This window comes from Anticarsia gemmatalis, chromosome 1 (genome assembly GCF_050436995.1).
Source record: "Anticarsia gemmatalis isolate Benzon Research Colony breed Stoneville strain chromosome 1, ilAntGemm2 primary, whole genome shotgun sequence".
NCBI lineage: Eukaryota > Metazoa > Arthropoda > Insecta > Lepidoptera > Erebidae > Anticarsia > Anticarsia gemmatalis.
Window position 1 is genome coordinate 7,776,503 of NC_134745.1, and position 20,166 is coordinate 7,796,668.

At 37.8% G+C, this 20,166-nt stretch overlaps 2 protein-coding genes across 4 annotated transcripts; both read left to right on the forward strand.

Moving 5' to 3' along the window:
- The first annotated feature begins 841 nt into the window (after window positions 1–841).
- On the forward strand, window positions 842–10,330 carry tgo (Aryl hydrocarbon receptor nuclear translocator homolog tgo). Of its 3 annotated transcripts, none has more exons than XM_076116226.1 (14): window positions 851–1,041; window positions 1,752–1,800; window positions 2,377–2,457; window positions 4,708–4,868; window positions 4,981–5,153; window positions 5,416–5,563; window positions 5,674–5,856; window positions 6,338–6,426; window positions 6,563–6,773; window positions 6,855–7,005; window positions 7,088–7,212; window positions 7,294–7,475; window positions 7,681–7,825; window positions 8,021–10,330. In XM_076116226.1, the coding sequence occupies exons 1-14, from the start codon at window positions 1,014–1,016 to the stop codon at window positions 8,185–8,187; spliced, it is 1,893 nt and encodes a 630-aa protein (XP_075972341.1). In that variant the 5' UTR covers window positions 851–1,013; the 3' UTR covers window positions 8,188–10,330. The 3 variants fall into 3 exon arrangements, with proteins under 3 accessions (XP_075972357.1, XP_075972341.1, XP_075972349.1); XM_076116234.1 differs by having other exon boundaries at window positions 6,350–6,426; XM_076116242.1 differs by lacking the exon at window positions 1,752–1,800 and having other exon boundaries at window positions 842–1,041.
- A 1,185-nt stretch (window positions 10,331–11,515) lies between these two features.
- On the forward strand, window positions 11,516–20,026 carry l(3)76BDm (trafficking protein particle complex subunit 8 homolog l(3)76BDm). The gene is made up of 18 exons (XM_076116212.1): window positions 11,516–11,842; window positions 12,229–12,390; window positions 12,584–12,872; window positions 13,204–13,348; window positions 13,613–13,700; window positions 13,878–13,975; window positions 14,052–14,240; window positions 14,350–14,450; window positions 14,616–14,864; window positions 15,011–15,293; window positions 15,627–15,812; window positions 15,915–16,215; window positions 16,356–16,644; window positions 16,728–16,866; window positions 17,083–17,290; window positions 17,478–17,719; window positions 17,993–18,789; window positions 18,875–20,026. Exons 1-18 carry the CDS (start codon window positions 11,686–11,688, stop codon window positions 19,128–19,130), a joined length of 4,179 nt encoding a protein of 1,392 aa, XP_075972327.1. The 5' UTR covers window positions 11,516–11,685; the 3' UTR covers window positions 19,131–20,026.
- The last annotated feature ends 140 nt before the right edge of the window (window positions 20,027–20,166 follow it).

A 20,166-nucleotide genomic window follows, 5' to 3' on the forward strand; every position in this document is an offset into this window, starting at 1 on the left:
GTCATATTAATAAATTGAAAATGGCAATACTGGGGAAAATGTATGAAAACTAAATTTTTTTGTCTATTCATTTTATGTACAGTTATAGCTACCTACAGTGTTGACGAAAACTTCCATTTGCCTCTCTATTGCACGCGATATAAAGTCAAAACATTATTTTGACGCAATCGTTATAGTAAAGAAAATTATTTGAAAATTCGCGCACTGAAACTTATAAATAATAAATATGAAATTATTTGATTAGTATTTGTGTGTTCCTTTCCATTAAGGAAATGATTAGAACACGCGAAAGTTGTCCCCCGCCCGATAATATGAAAATATATTATAATATTTATGCTTCTTCAGAGAGAAATGTTCTAAAAGACATATATTATATTTTGAGTGAAAATAAAGTCGATTAATATCTCTGTACAAGAAATAGCAAAGGATTGCAAGGAAGCTATGTGTCTTACGTGTGTCTTAATCGTAGGACATATTATGTTCCCACTGGACACTAAATAAGGCATTCCGATGAATTAACTGCGAACTACGTGTAAATTTAGGGACCAATAGTGTTAATATAAAATTGACAAAATAGCAACAAAACATATTGAACCCACCGACTCTTAGTTTCAGGGGAGTCCCCGAGTTTATACTTATCATTCAACATTGTAGGATATGCCCTAGAACGCTAGTAGACTATATTCTACGCAGGAATCTCAAATGCGTTTACATCTTGAATATTATATTACTATTCACTATAACTTTACCTTTCTATTTTACAAAATTTACTTATCTTGCGAAATAAAAATTATGTATGGTAGATAAAAATATTTTGTTGTGGCAATCTTTTACATGTGACGTTTTCGTGTAGATTGTTGTAAATGGAAAATGGCGTTTGTGTTGTATTGAAGAGCTGTAAACATACGTATTACTTTGCGCGTAAATGAAAATATTTTAGTGAATTTGATTGACGTTAAATTTTAGTATTATTTAGTGATAACTATAACGAGGACTGATGAGTTTATTGACCGATGTCTGCCGTGGCTCCCACTATCCCCGGTTGGTGATCTTTTTGTAGATTTGTAGAATATCCACGCACACCAAAACTGATGTTTTGTTGAGAATAAAAATATATTCTAACAATATGTAACATTGTATTCTATCAATTCATTTAGCAAAGAAAGACAATAATGATAAATGTTATCGACCTATTTTCGATTTGACATTGCACCGCGTGACGCGTTGTTAGCAACTTGAGGCTAGGAATGGAAATTTAATTACTATTATTTCCGTATGGTAGTAAATCTCATATTGTCTGGATTTACCTTTATTTATAAAGCACCTTTGATTTCAATGAAAGTGGTTTAATTTTTTATATATAAAAACTTGATGTAACAGTTAAGTGTATGTTGCTGACTAAGATTTATTCGTATACAGCAAGCTACGTATTTCTGAGAACATGAATGTAGTAAATCTATGTTACAAACAACGCAAAATAAGAATATCCATTTAATGTATTTTATTATTTGTTTATATCCTTATAAAGATGATATTGATTTGATATTTTAGTAGTAAACAATGAATATAAGTAAATAATTATTTTAGAATTAATTATAAATAATAAATTATAGATATTTTTTATTGTAGAAAGACTATGTCACTATGACAATTAAAGGCACAGGCACTACATTAATTTATGTGTAAATATGTTTAAAAATGTAAAAGAAAGAGAAGTTAGGTTTTAAATATATTGTAAATTATTTTTATAGGGGCTGACCCAGCAAAGGATATACAAAAACGCCGTGCTGGCAGTGTTGGGTGAGTTTCCAGCTAAAATTTACTTTACAATCATTCATCAATTCCACTAAAACTAAACTTATTTTACTCATGCATACAAAATAATGTAGTTCTTATGATTGTATGAAAACAGGATGTAAATAAATTACCCGTTTGTTATAAAATAAAATGTGACTAGAGTGAAGAAACTCAGTTATCAAAGGTGCTTTGTAATACTAAGAGTTTGATTGTATGGCATTATACATGCAAATATAACAATAATTATTGAGATCATATATTACACCTTCATTTTATGGTAGCAAGTAAAGAAAGTAAAAAAATACCTTTCACATATACCTTTACCTTTTTTTGTTCATTCATCTCATTCCTTGTGATGTACTAAATGATAAATTGATCATTATAACACTAGCCCAATTTACACATTATTTTGATATTGATAATGTTGTTCAGATATGTATATCCGTATTATTATTTTCAGGTTAGTGTTAATAGTGGCAAGCCTAAATAGATTTTATGTATCTAATAGAACAATGAATTTATATAACAGTGTAATTATAAAAAACAAATTAAGTAAATTATGAAATTTGCTCATCACAGGTCAGATGAAGACGACGCAAGTGGAGGTAAATACACAAGGATGGAGGAGGATAATATTCAAGATAAGGAAAGATTTGCGAGGTATGGAACCCACATTACTAACAATATATTTGTATCAAAACCAACTTCAATTTTTATATGTAACTTATTATCATCACTAACATTCTTACCCTACAGAGAAATATTTTTTATAACAAATATGCAAATATTGAATGCATTGATTGAATGTCACATTTGACCACATTAGCTTTGTTGAAGTGTCTGCTATTTTTCTGTTCCTGTCGTACAACACCATAGAGTCAATAAATAAGAAAATAATTAATAATACCTACATCAAAATAAGTAAATCCACCAATTACACAAGATGCAAAACAAAAATACTAGCAAAATTAACATACTATCTTCTGCCTGTGACTTCCACATGAATAAATATATCTGATGCCTTAAACCAGATCACAAACTGTGTAAAAAAATTCGTCAAAATCTGTTATTTTTGGTGCATATGAGTAACATGGGATCTTTCGTATTTATAATTAGTAAAGGTAGATAGATTTCGATAGTCCCGATCAGTAACACGCAAGAAATCGAGATTCATGAGCGCACTGAGAATTACTTGAAGGCTTCACCTACCACTCATTTCCCATCCTTTGTTACGGTGCCCATACATAACCCAGAAGCCTATGTAGTATAAGTGCCGTACGAAAGAGAACCCCCGCCATGGTTAAAATGGGTCCTGGTCGTAGAAGTAGCACCGAATGCTCGATCGGATGACCATTTTAATAGTGCCACAAAGTGGGAAGCCGCAACTTGGCCTTAATGGTCAGACGCAGCAAACGACCAAGAGGACTAGAAAACCAAGGGACTTCCATTTGCTCAGTAGGTAGTGTTTAGTCCACGCATACTTGATGGCCTTGTGAGAGATACAAGTGCATTTTGAAAGTTTGCCATAAAATAAACCTCGTATAAATTTGTTGTGCAGAACACAGGTACAGCACGCGTCATTTTAACTTAGTGTGTCTGATCTGAATATAACAACAGATCTGTCAAGTCGCAAAACAAGGCATAATCAAGAAGTAAAAACTGATGTGACTGGGTTCAAACCGCGAATGTGTTAGCTTCGTTTTTCCCCGCAACCGTTTTTGCTTTTCGCCTACTAATACCTAAATAGGTACCTATCCTGATTGTGTTTACGTTTATCGCACCGCACTAGTCAGCGAAAGCAAAAAACAGACCTCACCAAATAAGATACTGTAACTTGTAATCTGAGTGAGCATGTAATAGGTATTCCTACGTATACAAACATTGAATAGAAATCTAAACTTCAAGGCCTGCTATTTTCCCATAACCGTGACACTTATTTTTTTTAGGTTACTGTGTGATGATTGAAAACGTGTCTTATCACGCTACAAGTAACGCATTTTCTCTAAAAATGAACTTAAATAAATTACAATTTTTGTTTATAGCATAATTTTGTTTTCTGTAGTACACGTAAAAGTGAATGAAACCATAATAAAAAAAGGTTTGTCAGGAAAATAACGCGAATATTTCAATAAAATAAAAAAAAAGAAAACAGAACCTTCTGAATTTTATTGATATGTACTGTTCTAATACATACAGCAAACGTATTTTTTTATAATTTGGTTTATATCATACTCTTTACTTCGAAATCTTTCCAAGTGGACGACGTTGCGGGCAGAAACTACGTATCTAATAAACTCATAATGATACCTATAATTGCCCTGATGAAAGTTTTAGATGTTGATTTTTTACGTCTAGCATTCGATTTTTGGTTTCCGTAGAGAGTATCTAATTCTAAGTTACAGTAATATCATGTCAGTAGAAGAACTATACTGCCCCATGGGCTTATTTAAAACTAGCTGACCCGCGCAACTTCGCTTGCGTCACATAAGAGAGAATGGGTCAAAAATTTCCCCGTTTTTGTAACATTTTTTATTGCTACTCTGCTCCTTTTGGACGTAGCGTGATGATATATAGCCTATAGCCTACCTCGATAAATGGGCTATCTAACCCTGAAAGAATTTTTCAAATCGGGCCAGTAGATCCTGAGATTAGCGCGTTCAAACAAACAAACTCTTCAGCTTTATAATATTAGTATAGATTAGTATAGATATGTCATTGAAATTTTCCGAACTTTTTTAATGCATCGTGGCTTTCTTGTTTCTGTCTCTGCGGGTGCTAAGCAGAATGCCAGATTTTATACTTACCTACATGACTTCAGTTCCAGGACATTCAGTGTCTCAAGTACCATTTTTAATCGTTAGTAGGTTATTACTATAATTCATTTATATTGACGCTATGAATTGCTTTCAGCCGTGAGAACCATTGCGAGATTGAACGCCGAAGAAGAAACAAGATGACGGCATATATCACGGAACTATCTGATATGGTTCCAACATGCTCTGCACTGGCACGCAAACCCGACAAACTTACCATACTGCGTATGGCAGTAGCGCATATGAAAGCCTTGAGAGGTAATGCTGCCATTTTGCTCGAAATTTAAAATAACTTTCATTGATGCAAAAAAGTTTATGTGCTGCAGATATATTTTGTAAAGCATGTTGTTAAATATATTTTATGTTGTAGGCACTGGCAACACATCAACAGATGGCACTTACAAACCATCTTTCTTGACTGATCAAGAATTAAAGCATTTAATCTTAGAGGCTGCTGATGGCTTCTTGTTTGTTGTGAGCTGCGATACAGGGCGTATAATTTATGTAAGCGACAGCATAGCTCCAGTTTTAAATTACTCGCAGGTACGTATTTTTTGTTATTCACTTGTAGCATCTTTACCATTAATACTATCTCTCAGTCTGTAATAGTTCACACTCTCTCTACATTTGAGACAGTGGTGAATCCGTTATGATGTTTCTTTCTTTAACTCTTATGCAACGCAACGATCTTTAACTAGGTCAATTGTTTGAGGAGATCTTAGACTTCATTCGTTAATAGTACATAGTGGTATGTATAAATAGGAATTATCTTTTCACCTTAAATTATACCTTTGCCTTGTTTCAGGGTGAATGGTACTCTTCCTGTTTATATGATCAAGTGCATCCAGATGATGTTGAAAAAGTTAGAGAACAATTAAGCACTCAAGAACCTCAAAATACGGGACGTATTTTGGATCTTAAGACTGGCACTGTTAAAAAAGAAGGTCATCAATGTGAGTATTATCATAAAGAAATATGTGTTAACAGAAATACATTTTGAACTTATTTTCTATCTAAATTTAGTGGCTTTTTGTAAGTGTTTAATTCTAACGTTTCATTTTAGCGTCCATGCGTCAAGTAATGGGCTCCCGTCGCGGGTTCATTTGTCGTATGCGCGTGGGTGGCTCGGCCGAGGGGGCACACTTAGGAAGACTGCGAGCGCGAAACTCTTTAGGTCCTTCTCACGATGGACACAATTATGCAGTGGTCCATTGTACCGGATATATAAAAAATTGGCCTCCCACAGGTAACTAATACTAAGCCAAAAGAGTAGATATTGTGGAATTGGTTATACACAATTATGGTATTTTCAAATAATGTTACCTCATTATCAATCACATTAAAAACATATTTCTGCAGAAGTCTTCAATGTTTTTTACAACAGAGTTTAAACATCTTTGAATTTTATTAAAAAATATTATTTGCCAGAGATGTTATAACTGATGTGCTTATACTACCAATGAACTAATTTTAGCGATGTCTCTATTTCCTAAAGCAACTTGGTTACTGTTATGCGATCGTATTGGGTATACAATACGACGACAGTAAGTTCTCCTGACTCTAATATATCCAGGAGGAGAAGTCGGGTGGGCACGTGCCCCCAGACGGGTTATCAAAACCGAAATAAAAAATAATGTTATACCTTGAAGGAACTAGTTTCTTATATTTTTACGACTTATAAAAGTTAAACATCTAAGAAACATAGTTTTATGTGTTTGGGACATCAGATCTGTTTCCAGGTATGCAGATGGATCGTCCTATTCAAGAGGAACTTGACACGTCACATTGTTGTCTTGTCGCCATCGGACGATTACAGGTAGCTATTTTTAACTGTTAGTAGTAGCTACTATTAACTGTTTTTCCGATAAAAATACTCGTCTAAATCTAACATGTTGGTTCATTGCCCCATTACCAAAATTTGTTAAATATGTTTTCGTAATATTTTATTGCAGGTTACATCGACACCAAACAATTCAGAAAACAATTTATGTAGTGGCGGAGTAGAATTCGTGTCGAGACATTCAGTAGATGGGCGTTTTACCTTTGCTGATCAACGTGCAACGCAAGTGGTCGGGTATGCTCCTGCTGACCTGTTAGGAAAACTTTGTTACGAGTTTTATCATCCGGAAGACCAACAGCATATGAGGGATAATTTCGATCAAGGTTTTTAATTTAATGTTTATAATGATCACATTCAATATATTCATATTATATGCGGTGTGACATGAATTATTTTTGTTTCAGTTTTAAAACTTAAGGGTCAGATAATATCCCTCATGTATCGGTTTCGCACCAAAAATCGTGAATGGATTTGGTTAAGGACGTCAGCATTCGCCTTTTTGAACCCGTACAACGATGACGTAGAGTATATCGTCTGCACTAACACATTAGCTAAGTACGCATCACCGCTTTACAAACACATTTTTCGTATCGTTTACGCAGCGTTTCGTTCACTGACACTTTACATTCGTTCGCAGTCGTTCGCTGGGAAGCACCACCGGCGAACCGGCAGCGGAGGAAAATTACGATTATCACTTGAGACACCGCGACGTGTATCAAGCTCCGCCGCCGGCCCTCCATCAGCAACATCACGCTCCACCGGGTGAGACCGATCTCTTCGAGTCGGCGAACCGATCGATATTCAAATAAATCGTCCGAAATACTAAATCGACGTCATCCGCAGGCGCGGCGCAGGTGGGCGCGGTGAGCGGCGTGGGGCCCGTGGGCGCCGTGGGTGGCGTGGGCGCGCGCTCGCCGGGCGACACGCCGGCCGCGCCGCCCTACGCGCCGCACTACGCGCCCGACTACTCGCCGCACCGCCCCGCCAACACGCCGCCGCACACCACCTGGACCACGCTGCGCACGGTGCGGACTCGCTCACGAATCGAATGCGTGACAATTGTTTACTAACGAATTTATTGATATTTATCGATACCTTGACGATTGGCTATCTCACTAGCGAGCGATACGGCAGTGCCGCCTCCGATCGTTTTATCCTAACGTTTAAGATGTATATGTATACATATAAATTGTGTTCACGATGTGTTATTTCCGTGTGGTGTGTCCGCAGAGCGGCGGCGGCGGCGGCGAGAGCTACGCGTACAGCGGCGAGGCGGGCGCGGCGCCCGACGCCAGCCCGGCGCGCTCGCCGCCCGCGCCCGCCTACCTGCCGCCCGCGCACTACCACCATAACCACCACCCGCACCCTTCGCACGGTCAGTGTCGCCTCTTCGCCCTCCTATCGCAAGCGTATTAATATGCATGTTATACTTCATTATCGTCTTCGACTAAACGTGAATGTTTTTGTGCTTCTCGAAGTCGGTCGCCAGCGATTGTACTCGACCTAATATACTATATTATAACCGAATAAATTCTATTTTAATATTCACTCGCCGTTTCTCATCCTTCAGGCATGTGGTCGTGGCAAGGCGGCGCCGGCGCGGCCGCGGGCGCGACTACGGCGGAAGGAGCTCACGGGCCTCACGAGTTGTCGGACATGCTGCAAATTCTCGACCAGAGCGGTACCGCCACTTTTGAGGATCTAAACATAAATATGTTCAACTCGAACTTTGAGTAAAGATAGTTGTAAAAAGTATGTACCCGATTTGATATGTGAAAGCTACAGATTTTTGTGCTTTCGACGGCGATGTTACGTTCGTGTTCGTGACGAAAGTTCTCGAGGTCAAGACGATTAGAAGTTCTGCATATCCATTATTTTTACAAGAGTACGTATTTGTACTGACCTCAGCTTGTGAACCATGAACATTTCAACAGTGAAAAAAGAAATTATATTTATAATTTGTATTATGATTGTATTACATTTCAAATTATTTTGAACATTTTATTATCACGTCGTACCATAACGATTCGCTTTAATTTTACTACCTAAAATAAAATATTATGTTAATTGTTTTTCGAATCTACCTAGTATAATTTGATTTAAATTTCTAAATAATTTTGCCTACTGAGATAATAAATACAACCGAAATCGAAAAGTATTAAGATTATCTCTGTATTTTTTTAGATCTAAAAAAGGTGTGAATACCCAGCGTATTCATTTTCGGTGGCAGCTTTTATACTTTGAAAGTGCCACATTAGTTACTTGACACAATATTATGATCAGCAAAAATATCTGTGAAATAACAATTGATCATGCTGTTGTTCCACACAAAAGTTTTTAACTATGCAGATAATGAAATGCCTTACCAACAAAAATATACCTACGATTTATCTTTAAAATGAGATGTATGGCTACCAATTCTCGCACATTTATATATTATAATAATTGAAGGTAATAAAATGTCAAATAGCCAATTAATTATATATTTTACCGTTATTTTAGTTTTTAGATATACAAGTCTTGGAAATTCATTCAAGATGATTCCAATTGATTTTTTTCTCGATTCTAATGGTGCATCTAGCTAAATTTTGTTCTTAGATTTTATTTTATATTAAGTATAGATATTTTAAATTAATTTAAGACTCATTAAAATAAAATTAATAACAATAAGTATTATTTCTAGAATTTTTAAATATCGCAATCACCATTCCACTCCAAATGCTAAAAGTTTAGCATAAGCAAGATGCATTGGCAAATGATTTATTCCAAATATTTAAATTTAATACTCACTTTCATTATTCCTAACTTTGTTAAAGGCCTAAAATACCATACGGCTTACGCTACGAAACCAAAGACGTGCGTGCATTGTGAAATATTATACCATCAAGGGATTCATGTATGGTTTTGTTTATTCAGATAATCAGGCTAGGAATTATTATGGTACTTACTTATTATTTTCTTAAAACGTTAGAGGATAAGCAGGCAGATATTGCTGATGCTATTTTATTTATTAATTCTGGCCCTGTATTAACGTTTCCGCATTCAACTGAACACAGGGTTGCGCTGGCGCTGTATTACAGCTTCATTTAATAGTTAACTCTTATAGGTTGGTATATAACCCGTTAAAATAATATAAAATTTTCGGGCGATGTTTTGATTTAAATCTCATATCAACTCTTTGTTTTACTTCAGGAGTCAGCAAAAACTATTTCAGATAAAATAGGTTTTCCAAAAATGTGTTACAGTTGCGCTAGGATTCATGATATATGCACAAAAACACGACAAATGTATAATTGATAACTAAATAAACAGCTGAAACTCATACAATTAAAAAATGCGCAATCTTAATGGTTTAAGATAAAATATTTAATAAAATGATCTGCAGCTAATTTTGTCACGAATTTTGATTATTCAATATTACTCAGTCGGTTCTAAACACGATATTTTTTTTAATTTTTGATGTCAAAAATCTGTTTGCATTATGCTCATTTGAGTTAAAGTTGCGATAGTTTAAAATTTTGTGACTAATTAAGAACGGGAATGCAAACACATATTCTGGCCAGGCTATATATTTCTCTCTATGATTACTCATGTAAAATTAAAAACATACATTTATAAAACAATAATTGTCGTTAGTACATGTATGTACAGGTTAAAATGTAAAGGCTACCCTTAGAATAAATGTTGTCGCGATTAATCCTCGCTACACTGATTTGGTGCTGGTAAGTTCCATATAATCGTTAAATTACTTAATTGTAAATAAAAAACAAACAAAAATCGTTAATATTGTGATCATAACTTTTAAACTCTCGCGTTGCATGTTTAATGTATAATAGAATACGGGAATTAACGCGAACACGCATTTTACCTTAAAATGCCTAACGTTTCGGCGCAGGTTGCACTCGCCGTGGTCCCAGGCAGTCTGCCTGGGACCACGGCGAGTGCAACCTGCGCCGAAACGTTAGGCATTTTAAGGTAAAATGCGTGTTCGCGTTAATTCCCGTATTCTATTATACGTTAATATTGTGGATTGTATGGGTTATTTACTACTCTATTATATCAATCCAACGGCTTTAACTTTCTCTCGCTCCTATCTATTCCCCTCTATGTAAATAAATCTTTATAAATATCTCCTCAAGTGTTGACTAGAACCAGAAAAAGATTTGACCGACACTGATCTAGCTGACAAATACCTATTATAATTTGAAATTTGTGCAACTGAACAATTATTGTTTTAAAAGTGTTATTTTAATTAAAATAAAGAATTACTTAAGCAAAATTATACTTATTTTTAAGCTAATGATTTTATTTTTATCTAAGAACTACATTTACGAATTGTATTGTCTTCGTAAATATTTTTTTTATTGTTTTAATTGGTTAATTAGGTAAACCTGAATTTTGTAAAATGAATTTTTCATTAAATATTACTGATATGGACAGCATTCTTCTTTTTATTGAACATTTAAAATTAAGCTAAGTCTTTGATTCATAATAAATATTCTTAGTATATTTCCAAATGTACATATGAAAAGCTGAATATAATTTTGTTTGCTGATACACTAACACTAAGGATTTATCTATTATAATATGTATAGGTATATATCATGTTGCCTGGACGTTAGCGTATACGACTGCTAATCCCGAGGATCCGGGTTCGATTCCCAGGTTCGGCTAAGTGCTACTGGTAGTAGTAGTTCGAGTTAAAATAGGGCCTGTTCCTTTTACTAAAAATATCACGAGACCACAGACGAGACGTAATTTACTAATAGTTTTATAATAAAACGGAAATTCGAACTGTTTTTAGATTTTCGCGTACCTGATATGGTGTTGCCTGTCGTGTTTTACCCTTACCGATTTAAATAATATTATTCTACAAAATTTACAATTATATCTAAATATGTAACGGCCACCAGTATATTATAGTAATCTATTTCGTTATTTCCATGCATTCGATTCTGCATCACTGTGCGTGCGATGTTATTGTCTTTGATTTAAAATACTATTTTGTCTATTACTGATTTTGACAGTTATCAACAAAATAACAAAATGTCAATATTGACAACTACGTTTTGACTTTTGTTGATTTGGTTGATCACTTCATCACTTTAGTAATCAAATGAACATTATTTTTACTATAATTAATCCTTCTGCTTATTATATAAAGCTTAATCACTTACCATTAGATATTAGGACTTGAAAAGGAATGAAAAATACCACTCGTTGACACCATATATCATGGCCAGACTTGGGAAAACTGCTCAGGAATTTATCCAGGATTCATTTTCACCCATAGTTGCAGTGTTGTGCAGTCCTAAAGTGGAAAATGTTGTGTCCAAGAATAACTTGTCTTTTACAGAATTGTTGCAACCATTCACAGCAATGGATTGGGAAGGTATATTTCATAATATTTAATAATTAGCCATAGCCATTTCAAAAGGGGTGGCATTTTTTATAAATCATCATAAAGGCCCTTGAACAGCATATTTTAGAGAGAGTATTTTAAGGTTTCATTATAATCATTCCCTTACTAACATGTTTATCTAAGTTGCATAATTATTTATTTTCTGCTATGATTACAACTACCATTGTTGCATTCCTTGCTTTTATTGTACACAATGAAATTAAAATGCAAGTATTAGTGAATGTTGAAATGAAGTAATCTTTAAATTGAACTAAGGCTCCCATCAGTATCTTCTTACAATAAACATGGCAGTGTTTAATGTAGAAAGATAGTTGATAATTACTGTTTAGCTAAATTGTAAAGTTTTCATTATTCAGGCCAATTCAGAGATCCAGGAGGCAATACCTGCACTATTAAAAATTGGAAGTTAATTATAAGAGATGTAAATTGGAAGCCATTACAGCCAACTGAAGCAAGAAGACAGCTGAACAATGCTGTCTTATACAATTACCATGACAAAACTGTGGCTCTTGATATAGGTATGTTTAATATATAGATAATCTATAGCTCTGTGTTAACGGCTTGTTGATAAAATATACAGATTGTATTTAAATTCTGTTGATTCTTGAATATTGTTATCAGTAAGAACATGATTTCTTATAAAAGTTATAAATATAGATATTAAAAACTGAAAAGAGAGTAAAATATTATAGTTTACCATCTTTTTTTCAGATGGAAGAACATTTGATGTTCCTCAGTCTACTCACTGGTTTGATGCTTGGAGAGAGACATACTTAGAAGTTCAGTTCCCTTCAGATCATGAGTTTACGAAACATTTTATATCCTGTATTATTGTTGGAACAACATATGATGACAATGTTATAGACAGTTTTAATAATTTAAATCAACAGTATGCTCAGCTACAAAATGTTACCCCACCTAAGCTACCGAAGTGGTTCAACAGTGGAGTGTTAAAGTCTTATCTTTTACTGCATGATGTATCTGCTGTTTCAAAAGAAAAGTAAGTTCATTTAAAAGATATATTGGCGCCTATAGCCAGTTGCGCTCACCAGTCGGCAAACGATCTTGGGCTAAGCAACACTTGACACCATCATTCCATTGATGGGTGACCGCATAGTGGTATTTGAACTGGGCGTCTCCGTGCTTCAGAGGGTATGTAAAATGTCGGTCTCGGTTGTTGTCTATTAAGTGTTAAGCCACGTCATAGGCTTTCCGGCGGTTTGAACAACTTTGACACTAGGTTGACCACTAACCATACAATAAGATAAAGACAGGTGAAGAATCACTTTTAATATTATTTATAGATTTTAATGTCTAAATATCTTTTACAGAGCTGATGCTACATTTGAAACTCTAAAGCAAACTTTTGGTGCTGCCAATTGCTTCATGTTATCAATCAACTCTAAAAGTACTCTAGATCAGAATGTGTCTACTGATCTATGGGCACAGTTTATAAAAAGGACATCACAAACTAGTGTAAGTATTAATATTATAATAATGTAGTTTATTTATTTATTAAATCTTAAATTATAAATGACTTTATGGCAGAGGACACCACTCACCTATTTAGAGTAATGAGTGATAATATGATTTCAAAGTACCATATTGAATATTTTGTCTCTTTAAGTTATGACAACATACATACATAATATGACTCTTAGATAATATAAAATTGTTAGATTAAGAGTATCATGCCTAATAAATAATGAATAGTCTGACAGTGTGACCTTAAACTTTCAGAATGAGATGTCGTCATCACTTACCAACCTACCCACAAGCCCAACTGAGCCCCAGCCAGGGTTCCCAGCAGCAACTATGAATATACCAGGTTGTGTATGGTTTTACCCTTTTGTAGTATAATTACTTCAGATGTCAGCTATATCATAGTTCAAGAGTGACTATGTAAGAGACATTAAGTTGTTGAGGAGTTTTTATTTTAAATTGATGTTTGAGTTTTGAGTTCCGGATGTTTTAAATTAAATATTTGTTATTTTATTTTCAACAGAAGATGGCAATACAGTTATATCAGCAATAAATCCTGACAATATGCATCCATTAACAGCTCCTGAAACAGATGTGTATGACAACGCCAATAGCCTGCAGGTATTATACACATTTTCAATTTATTTGCCATTCTATAAGACACACTATCACTAGTTCATATTACAATATATTTCAGACACACTCATTTTCCGGGAGCTCTGAAAGTGTCAATGTAGCAGGAAGAGGTCTAGAATTTTCAACTGAAGTTCATGGTACAGCTCTAAATACCAATGATATTGAGGCTATTAAGAAGTTCTTGCAAGAGTACACATCTAAGGCATTACTTCCATACATGGAGAAGCAAATCTCACAGCTGTCTGAAGTAGTAAGCATAGTTTCTTGTAATAAATCAATAAATAAAATAACCTGCCTATTGCCTTTCTTAAGTTACGTGTTTACTCAAAGTCTATCTTAAATACCATTATTATGAACAGGTCGCCAACAGAAAAGGCGTGAGTAGATCTTTATTATCTGCAACTAAAAGGTGGTTTGGCACCGGGAAAACGGGCAACACGACTGGGAATAGCACTGTGATGTGAGTACCATAAAAAAAATACAAATATCAAAAATAACCAATCACCATGATTATATTATATTAATATGGATCACTTTTATTGTCATAATGTTAACACAGAATGTAGAAATGTGTTGCAAATACAATAATAAGATCTCATAAATTACAATTACCCATTTCTTTCAGATATACTAGCGACTGTCCAGAATTGCAATTGCGGCGGCTGGGTGACCTCTGGTTCATGTGTAGACAGTGGCAACGCGCCTTCGATGCATACCACACAGCGAAAAGAGAATTCTATGCAGACAGTGCTTGGCTTTGTTACGCTGGTGCACTTGAAATGGCAGCGATTAGTGCCTTCATGTCAGGAGAGGCTAATCGTAAAACACATGGCTATATGGAAGAAAGCATTGTTACCTATCTCAACACTTGTAGGTTTGTAAGAATTAAGAGTATGTGTTTTTTATATTTTTTAGTCTTTACTTATATGCTGTATGAGATATAAATAAGACCATAATTACGTGCTACAAGCACACTTACTCTTACGCAGAGATTTTTCAAGGGCTATAATTGCATTACAGGATGGTTCAATACGCCGTAAGAGCTACTCTTTTGTCGGTTCTGTGTCTCAGTGGCTCTGGTTTACACGGAGAAGCTGCAAAACAATTGATTCGGATGACGTCAGAGGATAGTGATCTTCGTAGCGCCATGCTTCTGGAGCAAGCTGCGCTATGTTTCTTATCTGGCCCAGGTGTAAAGGGAATGTGCAGAAAATATGCTTTTCATATGGTCTTAGCCGGCCACAGGTTCTCCAAGGCCGGACAAAAAAAACATGCTTACAGATGTTATAAACAAGCGTATCAAGTGAGTTACTAGTTAACCGTTTAAAGCTCCGTTCGTATCTACAGACACCTAACCACGTAGACAATAACGCCATTACTTACTTTTTTCTATGGTCAGATGGTCGGTATCAAAATTAATATGAGGATTCTAATCGAAAGTCGCATCTCGGTTTTATCACGTCTGCATCTAATATCTGTTTCAACACATACACACAACACATACAACACACGCGTATAAACGTCCCGGATAAAGTATAAAGGAACACTTTTGGTAGATACGAACGATTCGAGCGATCATTTAACGATGCGCTCCGCATAGAGCGAGACAGACTGACAGAGACGATCGCGTGCGCAGGTGTACGAGCGCAGCGGCTGGCGGCTGGCGACGGACCACGTGCAGTTCGCGCTGGGGCGGCTGGCGGGCGCGCTGCGCCAGGGCCGCGCCGCGCTGCGCTGGCTGGGCGCGCCGCTGGCGCCGCGCGGCCCGCAGCCGCCGCAGCAGCAGGACGCCTTCCTGCGGGAGTACATGCTGCAGCACCAGGTACCCGGCGCCGACCTCCCCGCCGTCGATTCGTTTTTAGTTCGCGATCTTTTAACGTGATTTCGTGCTTGCGCTTTTTAAATAACTTTCTTAATTCTACAGCAATGGATAGACAGCTCGGAAGAGCCTAAGGATCGCCTGGAGGAGTTGCCGTTGCCGCTGGTGGTGGCGCGCGAGACGAGCGTGCTGTGCGTGGGGCCGGCGCCGCTGGCGTCCCCGCGGCGCCGCGCCGCCACGTCGCTGAGCCTGGGCGCGGCCGCCGAGCGCGCCGACGACCACACCTGGCGCACGCTCGAGGAGATGCTGCTGCAGGTGGCGCACGGCGCCGTGCCCATGATATTCAAGCCGACCATAGATCTCTACACCGACACTGCGGACTGCGAACCCCTCGTACCCCAAGGCGGTATGTCACTACTCCCGTATTGCGACAGAGGAGACTGCTTCTGTCGATTTCGTTTCACGCTACTTTCGCTTGAACCGACCGTGAAGAGCTACTTTTATTATACTTATGACATTGTTATCTATCATTCCCTCTTATTTCAGAGCCGATACAGATATCGGTAACGTTATGGAATCCCTTGAAGATTTCGTTAATATTAAAAGATGTGGAGCTGCTGTGGCGTTTCGTTGTCGAGGCGGACGAGAGTGGAGCCGGCGAGACCGTGCTTAGCAACGAGCAGGCGGTGTCCGCCGGACAAGTTCTAGAGAGTAATATTATATTCAGTCAAAAAATCAAATCTGTCCTCCTAGAAGGTGACTGCAAAAAGGTTTTGATTTTCACTTTAACGCCTTTACAAGTTGGACGTCTACAAATTCACGGATTGGCTTACAAGTAAGTTTAACAGTCATATACCTCATTAGTTAATTCATTCAGTTTAAAAAGTGCGTTTTTAGTGAAAGATTTTATTATTCCAGGTTGATTAATGCGGGTGAAAGTGGTAATGAAAATGGAAACAGTGTGATGATATCAGGTAAAGTAAATCTCGGCTCTAGCGAGAAAGGCTGCGATAAACGATTACAAATTACCGTGATACCAGAAGCGCCTTGCTTGCAGGTGAGTAATATTTTCAAATTAATGTTATTTCCAAGTTCTCTGTCGAGTAAAATGATTTTCCTGTATTAAAGTACAAAAACGAATCCAAAAATTTCATAATAGTAATAATATAATAGCAATATAAAGAATTGACCGTTTACAGGAATGGAAAGTTGTTTGTTTTATGCACGCGTGTGTCTGTACGTTTTTACCAAACGTTCTGTATCTGCATTTTAGATGACGTTTTCTGAGACGAGTCCCGACGTCATAAGCGGAGAAATGAGAACTATAGACGTCGAATTTACTAACGTCGGGCCCGTCGACATGACGAACCTCTACATAGCCGCGTCTCACCCGGACTGCGTCCATCTAGTGACCTCCGAAGACGACGACGAGTTTAAACATCTATACGAAGTCAAGTTTCGAGAACCTCCCGCGTATTCGGGTACGTAAAGATAAAAGTTTCATCGAACTAGTTATCATCGGCCCTATCAGGAGTCTCTCTCTCTATCCGACGTATTTCCATTCCCGCATAACTCGAACGAGCTACGGTGTCCGGGCGTTGTAGATCGCGATGCTGTCTCCCTTCGTCTAGAGAGTGTGAGTTCGAGCCTGACGTGTCGTGTGTGCAGACGAGCGCGCGGCGCGGGCGGCGGGCTGGCGCGCGGCGGCGGCGCGCCACGTGCTGGCGGCGGGCGCGGGCGGGGGTGCGGGCGCGGGCGGCGTGCTGGCGCGCGGCGCGTCGCTGCGGCGCTCGCTGCTGCTGCGGCCGCGGGCCGGCGCCTCGCGCCTGCTGCTGCTGGCGCACTACTCCACGGGGCTGCGCGCGCGACCCTACCGCTTGTTGCGACACGTGTTCCGCTTCCGCGTCACCGTGAGTACTGCCCGACTATTTTTTTTCTTTCACTCCGATTTACGCGTCGACGAGTAAAGTAGGTTGTGAGTTAACTTGCCGGGTCTTACGAGTCGAGTGTGATGAGTCGTTCGCATAGCCGGCGGCGAGTCGCTTCCTTCCCGCTCGTCGATCGATCGATGTGATAACTGGCATCACCGCTGGCACCTTAGCTTATGAATGTGTAAATCGACCGTTACGATTTCGATATTGATAAAATTCGCGGCGCCTATTCAATTCACGATAATGTTTCAGGAGGCGGTCGAACTCGCGGTGACCCCGCGACGAAGTCTCGGTCGCGTCGAGGATAACGCCGTGGAGAGCATGAACTTGGCCGTCGAGGTTAAAAATATCTTCGGTGAGAGGAGCGAGGACCTCACCGCGGAGGTGCTAGAGGCGTCCCTGCTGAGTCGCCAGTGGAGCTTGGTAGGGCTCGTGGCGGCGCGGGGGGCGGCCGACCCGCTCTCGTCCCGTGAAAAACTTCACTTTGTGCTTAAAGCGCGACGAATACTTTCACCGCTGCCCGAAGGAAAAGTTGAATATTCTCATGTCAAAATAGCTGAAGGGCATCCGGATTCAATGGCCGATGTAAATGTGCCACCGTATTCTAAGTTTGTGATGGACAACAGACCGTCCTTTATTGAATCCGATGCGACTGCGTCGCAAAATTCTAATAAGAGAACGGGATTGATACAGTCCATGTTTGTTCTTCGATGGAAAGTACACGAAAAAAGTACAGGAAAATCTGCGATCGGTCAACACTGCTTATGGTTAGATTGTTTCACAAAAGCAATCTCCCGTGAAAGGGAAGTAACGCCTGGAGACGTATCTCCTCTACAACTAGACGAATATGAAAACAAGGTAGATTTACGCGAAACCACTACCAGAACTAAAAAGGACAATGTTGTGATATTCAGACTAGAACATTCCAATCACATCAAACATAATTTTAAACAAATGAAACTATGCTTAGTACCGATAACATTAAACATTGTTAATTGCTATGGAGTCCCTGTGAAAGTTTTTATTGATATGTCAAAACAAAAAAATAGGTGAGTAGTAACTACTGTCATCTATCTATACCAGTATCTTACCTATATTATATTATTCTAAATTCGTTGTCTTTTTATATTTTAGAGAGTTGTCTGGAGAATTGGGCTGGGCCGGTGCTCTCAGCTATGGTTCCGACGTAGAAGCCAAAGAATTAGGCGTTAGCGTCAACCTGGACAAGTTTGAGTCTAAGCGCGTGCAGGTGCGCGGCGTGTGTGCTGCACCCGGAACATACATTGTTGGCTCCGCTTTCAATGTCTCCACTACCGGGGAAGACGTCAATCTTAATGTTTCTAATATTTCCAACAACACCTCTTTATTGATCGTTCAGCAAGCTGCATAGTGTTATATTCAAGAAATCTTAATAGATCGGTGCTACTTGCCAGTACTTGCTAATGTTTTTCCATACACAATCGACATTGAGCGCATGAACGAATTTGTCGATATTGTTACTGCAAAGTAGTGTAAAACGAAGTGCGGTATATCTTATGAGAGTCTACTCGTGAAACTCGCCATCTAGGCTTGTCGGCAGCTCTTTATACCAGGGCTGTGTCAGTGTGTTGGTGAGTTTCGTGTGTAAACTCCACTAGATGCACCGGTAAGTTCTTACCAACTCTTGTTGGGAAAGGTCCATAAAGTTCTTGATTCTCTTTTCAAACATTTACCATCGTAGATTCGGTAAATGTTGAAAAATAATAAGGTATTCGATATAATTGACTGCTACATTAGGATTTGCCGCACCTCGGCCTTTGACAGCAAGTTTCCCTGATTATTAAACGTTTTCTAAAGTTTAAGTACCCATAACGATACTTACAAACAAATTGGCATTTATTCTCCTAGTAAAAGCAATAATTAGCGCTAGAAAAACAAGCCAGTTGAATAAACTAGCTGTTTTACTTCAATTATACTAATGTAGAGGAATCCTGTGACCATTAGGCCAGTGATGGGTTAATATTATTATTATAGGTGCCGCCAAACAACTTAAACAATTTCGCTACATTATAATAAACGAATTTGAGGTTCGCTTTTAGTAGAACAGACAACAGAGTCTCTTACACACAAACTGAACGTAGACGCACTATATTCAATATTCTTTCTTAAACATCTACTTGTTATTTGGCGACACCCATACCTAAGTGCTTGTTGAAATTGCTTGTTAAAATTTAGTTACTAGGTTTTTATAAGTATTACTTATGTTACTATATTATTATGGCTGGATTAAACACCACTTATTGTGTATATATGTGTTTAAGTTTAAAATGTTATTACTTCATAAATGCACTAAAAATATAATAAAGAAAATAAATTAAAAAAATATCTTGTATTCTACTTTATCAACACGTTACAATTCGAATTTTCCTATGACGTAGATATCTCTC